The 10,381-nt window shown below is 37.3% G+C and overlaps 1 protein-coding gene across 1 annotated transcript; it reads right to left on the bottom strand.

Annotated features, from left to right (window-relative positions):
• Positions 1–1,471: 1,471 nt before the first annotated feature.
• LOC144441091 (dimethylaniline monooxygenase [N-oxide-forming] 2-like) lies at positions 1,472–7,098 on the bottom strand. Its single transcript, XM_078130620.1, has 7 exons — positions 6,853–7,098; positions 4,421–4,882; positions 3,917–3,975; positions 3,398–3,565; positions 2,952–3,168; positions 2,526–2,758; positions 1,472–1,931 (listed from the first exon to the last, which is right to left on the bottom strand). The coding sequence occupies exons 1-7, from the start codon at positions 6,983–6,985 to the stop codon at positions 1,704–1,706; spliced, it is 1,500 nt and encodes a 499-aa protein (XP_077986746.1). The 5' UTR covers positions 6,986–7,098; the 3' UTR covers positions 1,472–1,703.
• Positions 7,099–10,381: the final 3,283 nt, after the last annotated feature.

Consider the following 10,381-nt stretch of genomic DNA (forward strand, 5'->3'; position numbering starts at 1 on the left):
GAATCATTGTATGCTTAATATTTCTTCGTCCATACATCCCTAGATGCATTCCCATTAAATTTCAGCCCAATCTGCTCAGTACTTTTGGAATTACAGATTTTTAACCAAAAAGACACATTTTTAGCCCTAATTTGCATATCAGTGATGGAACGATCATGTCATGAACAAATCTTACTTTACACCCCCTTAAAAATGTTCCCACCAAATTTCGCACCAATCTGCCCAGTACTTTCTATCTTGCTTGTGTATATGATGTGTGTACGGCTCACCACGTACCGCTTCATACACACATAAATGCAGTGCACGTGACATGCGTGATTCGCGTGATAACTATAGCTACATTGTAATACATTCTAGTGATGTCAGTCGACTTGCACGCGCAAAGTATAACAGTCGCCATCGTTATAACACTGCACTGGTCAGCAAGCCTCACGCCTTCACGACTGAGAAATTCTGGATAATAATATTGGTATTCCTGTAACAATCGATGATACTGTACATGTGATCCCCAACTATATTCAGTGTCCTTATCATTTGAATTTGGCATGTGTCACTGGGACCCGGAAATACGTACGTACACATATACGCACATTGTGTTGTAACTCAGTTGAGTTGGAGAATTTAAAGCAGACGATATTTTGTTGGATAAAATCCAAGTACAAACAATAATATACAGTATGGAGTCAACAATCATGTAAACTTGTACTCAAATGTATGTGTACACTTACTTTGAAGATTTTGTGATAAAAGACTGAACCTAGCTGCGTAGATGGAATTCTCAAGGACTGCTGGTATTTTAGGTATTTACAATTTATTCTGGCGATTTTAGAGTTTTAGAATTGCTTAAGTTTAATACAGATAATTCAAAAATCATGAAACTTTGTTACACCAGATATCATCAACCAGTGCATGCCAACAGCAATGATGTTTTTTCCTAAATTTGAATTTTTTAAAGTGTTTCATGTCTAATTTTCCAAAAAGTCACATAATATGGTTATTTTGGTTACCATGTCAACTGACGTTCATTAAATGACCACTTTTTTGAACTCAGCATGACAAACTACCCTTGGTAGTGGGGTCAATGTGCAAATAAAAAGATAATTAGTTATTTGTGAGATGTATGTGTATGTAATGAAAACTTATTTTTCACGTCTACCGTATGTTTCCATGGAAACAGCTATCCAATTTTATACAATTTATGTTACACCAGGTAGCACTAACTCATACATGTCTAATACAAGGACATTTTTTCACTGTATTGTCTCTTTTTTCAATGTTTTATGTCAAATTTTGGAAAAATGATTAACATATTATGGTGATTTTGGTTACCATGGCAACAGATGTTCATAAAATGACCCCCTTTTTTGACCTTAGCATAACAAACTACTCCACGTAGGGTGGTTAATATTCAAATAAACTCGATTATTACAAAAATTAGTATATAATATTATTTAATTATTTATTAGCAATAGTCACGGAAACAACAAACAAAACTTTTTCACTGACAGTCACTGACAACATTACTCAATATGCTGACCATTGTATGTAAAAAATAGTATCAATGCAATATCCATCCAAGCTTTAGTTTTGTCAAAAAAATAGAGAAATTGTTTCTTTATTTAAATTGTTACATGTAATCATACATCCAGTTGACATCAGTATAGTTCTGAATTAACTCGACACATCCTTCCATGTCTCTCTCTTTATTTGGGAACTGGATTAAGTGCGAAAATAGTTTTAGCCCATGTATTAAGGATGGCATCCCTTGCCCCTTTCCATGATGCGGGTCCTTGCAGTCTATACCATGAACCAATGGCCGGTCCGAAGTAGTATGCATATGCTAATCTCCAGTCAGTGAAAAGGAGTTTCCATATGCTTGGTAATGCACCAATATCTCTCGCTAATTCATCTTGGTACAGTGTGCATTCCAACTACATTAAACATTAAGAAAATAAGTTCAATTATTTTTCTATCCGCTTGTTTTGAATCGGAAGATCATGAGTGATGATATCTTCGAATTCAGATTAAAGCAAACAGACAGCCTCTTAACCAGGTCATGTATGTATGTATGTATGTATGTATGTATGTATGTATGTGTGTGTGTGTGTGTGTGTGTGCGTGCGTGCGTGCGTGCGTGTGTGTGTATGTATGTATGTATGTATGTATGTATGTATGTATGTATGTATGTGTATGCATGAGTGCTTGGGTGGGTGAGTGGGTGGGTGGATGGTAGGTGGGTATAGGTAGACACGTGCACGTGAGTATATAAGTAATGTAGATTTGGGAAAATGTCTAATTCCTATAAAATATGAACTATATATCATACACTACTACAGTCACATAGACAAACACACAGACAGCAGACATACACACAACACACACACACACACACACACAGAGTATGTCTGAAAATGTCACGATAAGTACTGAATCCAAAAAACAACAAGAAACAAACGGGCTAGATAATGTATATATTGTATTACGTAATTATCACGTGACAAAGTATTTAAGATTATCTTACTTACCACTTTGTAATGTCTTGTGATTAAGGGTCTTCTCTGAATATCCTTTATCATTTTACTTTTATCTGGAAGGCTAAGACATTTACTGAAAACTCGTGCACTCCACCGTGCTTGTAATTCCAATGTGTTCCAAGTTGATGGTATGAATGTCTGCAATACACCAATGATAGCGAGGCTAGGGTGTTTCAAGTCAACAGGTATGATGTATTTGTAAAGCTTCAGGAAACCCTTTTTGTCTGTATATGACAAAAAATTAACGTTTTCATCATTATTTAGTCCCTATATGGTGAAGGAAAGGTATTATAAGAGCATATATTGCCTGGCATATTTGCTGCATATCAGCCCTTGGGGTAATAGATGACTACTACAGTCCCGAGGCCCATTGCCAGGAAATAAATGTATCATATACAAAGGACAATGTATGCTTACCAAATACTTCAGCTTCATCAAGTGCCTTATAGGCGATGGAATATCCAGTGGCAAATATAACGACGTCGATATCAGCTAGAACACGTCCATCTGATAATATTACACCATTTTTGGTAAATTGTGATATTTCTGGTATGATTGTCACATGACCTGCTGCAATACTAGTTTGCATGTCATCGTTGGACATGAAGGAAATTGGTTTGTTTGGGTCCCTTGGCTGTAAGATATGACATGTATAAAGTACACAGTGCAAATTATTCCAGGAACGAATTACTACTTGAAATAAACAATGTGTTGTCTTTTAAAGGAAGGTGCAAAACTTTATGCTGTTTAATGAAGGAACATATTTGCATCTTTTATGAATATTTAATCTCAGCAACTTAGAATAGTACAATAAATCATAGACAAAATACCAGTGTGAGATTTGGAGATGTATCTATACTAACCGCTAATCCAAAACGGCCATTATCTCCATAGTGATCTGACATAATACGATTTCGAAATATGCCAAGAAAAGTCAAATATGCTCTGTTTGTTATAAGCATTCCATAAGGCCAGCCAGATTTGGTGAGACGTGGAGATATGATCGTACCATTGCGTACACTCATGTATACCTGTCAAAGAGACCAAACAATTTATATCAACAGATGTAAACTATCCTCCTCTGTATGAGTCCACATAGTAGATTTGGAACGTTCAGCTGTATGAAACTTATGCAAATTATATTAAGTTCTACATAAAAAATCAACCGTGAATGATTTGCTTGTATATTGACTGTGAAAATATTGAAAACTTTTGTTTAAATATATATGATATGTTATCTGTAAAATATACCTAGTATATTCAATCACGTTACACTGAATAGGAAAACTCATGTGGCAATCATTGGAGAATGTTACAGGACTGTCAAATAAGCAAAAAGTCAGCACTGTTTGGAATCATACATAGGTTTTGAAAACTATTACCTTTGCACAATGATTTCGTCCTAACTCACAGGATAATTCTCCAGCTGTGTGAGAAGCACCTGGAATGGCAAAAGGAGGCAGAAATATGGCTAGTTAGACGTGACACACGTGCAAAAAACTCAAATCGTATCATAGGGATCGGATTGTAAAACCTTAATCCATACACTATAGTCATGCTTTTGTGTTTTGTTTGTGCGTGGTAGTTGTGCCGGGTTGGCAAATATCCTCTCCTCATTGCTATACCTACGGTTTACCTGAGGGCCAGAGCATACGGATCTGGCAATTAACATCAACAGTTACTGTAATATACCACACCACAACTCTCGTACGTATGATTACATTCTCTACATGTGTCCGTCAGTCTGCCTGCCTAACTACATGTCTCAGTCACCGTCTCTCACCGTCTCTATCCGTGTACGTCTGTACATGTCTGTCTGTTTTGGCGCTCTTAAAAGTTCCTTAATTTTTCTGAAAAACTACACTAACATCGGCCATACCACATACCAACAACAATGACTGATTTCCCTCTAAAGCGGTCAGGTTCTCGATATGAGTTTGCATGCAAAGACATTCCTTGAAAATCTTCAAATCCAGGTATTGTTGGAGTGTAGACCTCGCCAAATCCACTGGTACACATCATCACAAAGTCAAAAGTTTCTATCTGGACATTATCGTTTTTGCAATCTTGAACTTCAACATCCCACTTCCCAGACATGTTGTGATCAGGAGAAGGGTTTATTTTCATAACGCGTCGGTTGTAATTTATATATTTTTCGAGACCGAAATGTCTTGAATAATCCTTCAGGTATGAATATATTTTGGTATTGGTTGGAAATAACGGTGCTTCCTTTGGAAATCGAAAATCGGAGAAGCCAAGCAACTCCTTGGACACGTTGGTGATAACAGACCGGTACACTGCTCCAATTTGACCGGGTCTAAGCTCTGGCGTGTAATACCAAACACCACCTAAAGAAAGTATGTAGGGTAATGTTATGTGTTGCATATTACGTTTTCATATCTCTATGTTTATTCTCTGCAAGTTACTGACAATGATCCTACCAAACCATCCATGGAAATCATATGTTTATATTGAATATACAATACTATGAACAAGATTCTGCCACTTAAGGCATTTATTTATTATAAGAATATCATTATTGGACCATCAGCTACAAACGTTCCAGGACAGTCTTTTAACCGAAACGTTAATTTCAAGAACAATTAGTATATTTTGTCATAGGTTTTTATGTAAGTCTTGCCACAATTTAACAACCTCAGTAACATCTCAATCAAGTTGCATGGCAATATAAACAGGTGACCTAGAGATCGAAATAGTGCCTCTGGGTTTTTATATTTATACATTTTTTTTGTTACATAAATGGTGCAGGAGATAGACAAGGTGAATCTCTGATGTTGCATAAATTAGAATTTCTAGAAACAGTTCAACTCTGCAACAATTAAGAATAACCATAGTGGTTAAGTGTTGCGATTCCCAGGCAACCATAACCTTTAAACCTAGTAAAAAACTTCCCAACAAAACGTATCTCCCATCATCATTATTAGCTAATGGCTTGAAAAGAAATATCTTCATTCTAGGAGTTGTAAAAATTGTTCACTACTATAGTTCACTGCTATCCTTGCTTATATCTTTGCAATAAATACCATCATTTTATTGTTGCTATGGGCATGTTCTTGTTGCTAGGCATTTTTGTTTACTTTTGATGAATGTGTATCACTTGCCTCCCCAACCATTTTACCAAAGCTCTACTTTTACTATGGGTGTGGTCTTAATTGTTGCTAGGCATATTTGCACATGTATCTTTCGAATGTCTATCTACTTACCTATCCACGCCTGTTGTTATCTTCGCAATATACTTAATTTTGCATAAATTATATTAAATATATAAGAAACTGCACACCAAATGCTACAGTTGAAGACAATTGAATCATAGTTCCTTGCACATTAAGAGGCAGACATGGAAACACCGGCATCTGCCCAGCCTTGGGGCACCCGCCACATGTCTGCATATATTGCAATGGTTTATTTCATTTTGACAAATGTCTGTGTCATGGTAGCTGATAGTCTAGCTGCTAGACCTCGGATGTTCTTCCGATACAATACGGCACACGACCGAACATCGCTATCGAGGATGGAACATCCGAGGTCTAGCAAAAGTAATCTCTGCATTTCAGGGATATAAATAACTGCCAATCAGAGAACTGCATTGCAGACAAGCACAAACAGAGGACAATAGCTAATTTTTTCATGCATCACATTCAGCTTAAGGAGGGACTTGTAAAAATGCCTTAACAGAAATGTGTCAATGATAACGTCTACACATTCATCAAACTCACAATTACCATAAACTGATAACACATAATAGTTAGTAGTTTGTTATCATCATGTGATATTGGACATTACTATTATAGACCATTAGCATTATAGAGGTCATGGGTTATTGAATGTATTAACACACACACACACACACACACACATATATATATATGTGTGTGTGTGTGTGTGTGTGTGTGTGTGTGTGTGTGTGTGTGTGTGTGTGTGTGTGTGTGTGTGTGTGTGTGAATACATGGCCCAACCCACAGCCATATGTCATCTCAATCAAATGTGAAGTCTGAAAATGGACATTAGCTAGACGTTCGGGCAAGCCCTCACCCGAACGTCGAGCAGCAAGACGAGGTAGCTGACTACGTGACACGAATGTCGGATTTTACAGGCTACAATTACGTGCAATGATCATAGAGCCTAATCGAATACACACTAGCTGCACGACTGCATGAATTGAACTCCATTTGGCCTTGTCTTGTCGATGATAGAGACTTTCAAAACCCTGCGAATATAGGTGTAATTATAGATAATGACATCTAAAAATCAAAAAGTACTCCACTGAGCCTGGAAGTGACTTCAACATTTAACTAACCTTTGTTGTCGTGTTGCTCAAAACATACTGGTATAAGGCCTTCTTCTACACAGCTTTTTATAGCTACTAAACCGCTAACCCCGGCTCCAATGACTGCTACACGTTTCTTGTTGTGCTCCACATCAGGGTCCATCGTGGTTCCTTTTAGTTAAGACTCGTATTGAGACGGGATGAAGACGTCTGTTATGATTACTAGTGAGGCGTATCGTTCACCTGCTTTTCCGGTGTAGACCAAGTGAAAGAATGACGTCACTCTGAGGTCAGAGAAGGACATATGAGTGTCGATATGTGCGTCGACTCGCAGGCCGATAGTCTCGGTTACCCCGACTTTCACCGCTGGGGGCTCTATTGCGAGACAACACGAGCGAGTGTGTGTGTGTGTGTGTGTGTGTGTGTGTGTGTGTGTGTGTGTGTGTGTGTGTGTGTGTGTGTGTGTGTGTGTGTGTGTGTCTGTCTGTCTAAACCTGACAATATCTTATCCTGGACAATACATATAGCACTGTGTACCAAACAATAAAATTTACGAATTTACCTCACAGTAGGTATTTAGTTAACATCTGGTTGTGAACTATTTGTAAAAGGGAAAGAAACAGAGACAATGAGACCCTGTGGTATTGCTACAGAGATGTGTATTTATTAGCAATAGTCACGCAAACAACGAACAAAACTGTTCCACTGACAGTCGGCTAACATTACTCAATATGCTGACCATTGTATGTAAAAATAGTATCAATGCAATATCCATCCAAGCTTTAGTTTTGTTAAAAAAATAAAGAAATTGTTTCTTTATTAAATTGTTATATGTAATCATACATATATAGTTCTGAATTAATTCGACACATCCTTCTTTTCTCCAAATGAAAGTCTTCCACGTCTCTCTCTTTATTGGTAAACTGGATGAGGTGTGAAAATAGTTTAGTCCATGTAATAATAAGGATGGCATCCCTTGCCCCTTTCCATGATGCGGGTCCTTGCAGTCTATACCATGAACCAATGGCCGGTCCGAAGTAGTATGCATATGCCAATCTCCAGTCAGTGAAAAGGAGTTTCCATATGCTTGGTAACGCACTAATATCTCTGGCTAATTTATCTTGGTAAAAGTGACCCTCCCCTTTGTCCCATTTTGTAAAACACGACCCTCCCCATGACAATTGTATATACTGAACGTTAATCAATATGACAAACTGGCCAGTTACCTTTCTCTTATAATCATACACAATCTAGTTAGTATCTAAAACGTGCTTTCCATGTTGTGCATACTCTGCCTGATCTGGTCACTTGCAAAAGTTCCCTGATATCATTGTCATAGTCATCACCTTCACCTTCAGTATTGCCATTATCAGTGTCACTGGTACTACATGAGTCAGTACATGTATCACTGTCCGTGTTCTCTATGACATTCAAAACTAAATCATCATCATCATCATCATCATCATCATCATCATCATCATCATCATCATCATCATCATCATCATCATCATCATCATCATCATCATCATCATCATCATATCATCATCATCATCACTGCTACCATCACCATCATATTTTAACAACATTCACGGACAGTATGAGTGATAAGGTGAAATGGTACACTCAACAAAATGCATCGTTTTATTAAACAATTTTCTCACAACATAGTATTTTTATTTTTGTATTTTGGCATGTAAAGTATTCGTAAAACTAAATGTTGAGTGCTCATCTCACTTTTACATCTCAAAACACACAAAAACAAATTGACAATAATTGAATCATCAATTTGGTCACAAAACTACGGATTGTAAAATGTGACCCTCCCCCAAACATTGTAATGGAAAGAATATGATCCTCCTCCAAGAACAGGTTTGTAAAATGTGAACCCCCCCCCCCCCCTGTAAATACTGAAAGCTCCCTAACATCAGGTCGATTGAAGTTGAGGAAATGAAAACCATGTGTTCGACAAAAGCTAACAATTCATCTTGACGTCGAAAGCCACCCAAGTTATGTTGTTATCTAGTATACCAGTACTGGACCTCTAACCGAACAACTTGAGATTGATAAATGTTATACACTATCAAAATTGATTTCATTTACATCCACTGCACTCTTAACCTGTTCAATTCCCAACTGTTAGCATCATGTATTTTAATGACATCTGGTGGGGCATGTAAAAATACCGACTTGGAAAGGCTTTCTATGCATGCATTACTTTACGTAGGTGGAGGGTCTATGCAGAGTGTCTATTATATATAGACAAGTGCTACGTTATCATTCACAGCTGGGGACTGTATGGAACAAATCGACTGTGAGGGCGTCATCTTACGTACAACGTCTTGACACGTACACTAGACCAGACCCTCCACCAAGGGTGGGTGGAAGGTCTATGACTAGACACAAGGCCAGAGTACAATTACAATGCTATGCAAATATATTGTTAGCCTGCCACCATGAAAATATCACCAATGATACCCATACCCATGCAGCCTAGAGCTATCAGCGGCTTTGATGGTACTACTTTGAAAGAGATTCGATGCCACAGACTACTTGCTTGTGAAACGCTGTTGATCGGCTAACTGTGCAGTTTATCGATATTTAATGTTCAAACGGGGAAGTACTCACTCGCACTGCTGTTCCAATCGTCAGTCTGTTCCATTTAAGACTATAACGTTGAATTAGCCGACCAACTGGTTTCTTCTCAAACCATCTCTTCTACGAGGTACCGTACCGACTTGGATTGTGTTGAGTAGAACTCACAACGAAACATACGTATCTGGTTCAACGAACACCAAGCTAACCACTTGGTTGATTTTATTACATGACCACTCTCCGTCTCCGCCTCTCCTCTCTCGAGATGGGCTAAAAACCCAACTTAAATACATTTCCAAGTTTACACAAAATCTCTATTCTTAGAGTATGACGTATTCTTAAGTCTTATGATGAAAAACATCATCCGAGATTTAATATCCAATCACCTTCTCTAGATTAGTAATACAAGTTCATATCTCAAAGACCATAAAATAGTCATGTCATAATAAAACTTGTTGACAGTTCAATTGTACCTGGTACGAAATAGCGATGTTGAGATGTCAAGGACCTATGTTGTTACGCAACGGAATGTCACTGTATGTACAAAGTTTAAATGCTTTTTGACTTCAATTTAGAGTTCATATAGAAAATTTACCAAAATGTCCTAAATGGATATATTTTAGATATGTGACTCGTAACACAGCGCCCACCTTCACTGTGAAGCGCCCTCGCTTCAACATAAATGATTGACATTTCTCCTCGCGAAAAATATCGTACCATCTTGTCTAACTAAGAAATATAAAGTAAAGAAAGTGAAATGTTAAAAAAATGAATCTAAAATTCATATGCAATACTTGAAATAAAATACTAGAGTAGTAATGCAACATTGTTGTAAATCAAAATTGAATCAGTTATCATGTGACTTAACTAAATATAGTCAAATAAATTGCTTGTAGTACCATGTAACAACAAAACAATCAAAAAGCAGTAAAGTGCCCAACTTCAAATCACCAGATAAGTAAAATGT

This window comes from Glandiceps talaboti, chromosome 10 (genome assembly GCF_964340395.1).
Source record: "Glandiceps talaboti chromosome 10, keGlaTala1.1, whole genome shotgun sequence".
In the NCBI taxonomy this organism is placed as follows: Eukaryota; Metazoa; Hemichordata; class Enteropneusta; family Spengelidae; genus Glandiceps; species Glandiceps talaboti.

What these genes read in the sequence shown, in the direction of transcription:
- LOC144441091 (XM_078130620.1), bottom strand. Translation starts at nt 6,985, where the DNA reads ATGGACCCTGATGTGGAGCACAACAAGAAACGTGTAGCAGTCATTGGA. An exon ending in GAAATCAGTCATTGTTGTTG is followed by an intron (nt 3,976 to 4,420) that starts GTATGTGGTATG and finishes TTGCCATTCCAG; the next exon opens with GTGCTTCTCACACAGCTGGA. An exon ending in TCACAAGACATTACAAAGTG is followed by an intron (nt 1,932 to 2,525) that starts GTAAGTAAGATA and finishes TGTTTAATGTAG; the next exon opens with TTGGAATGCACACTGTACCA.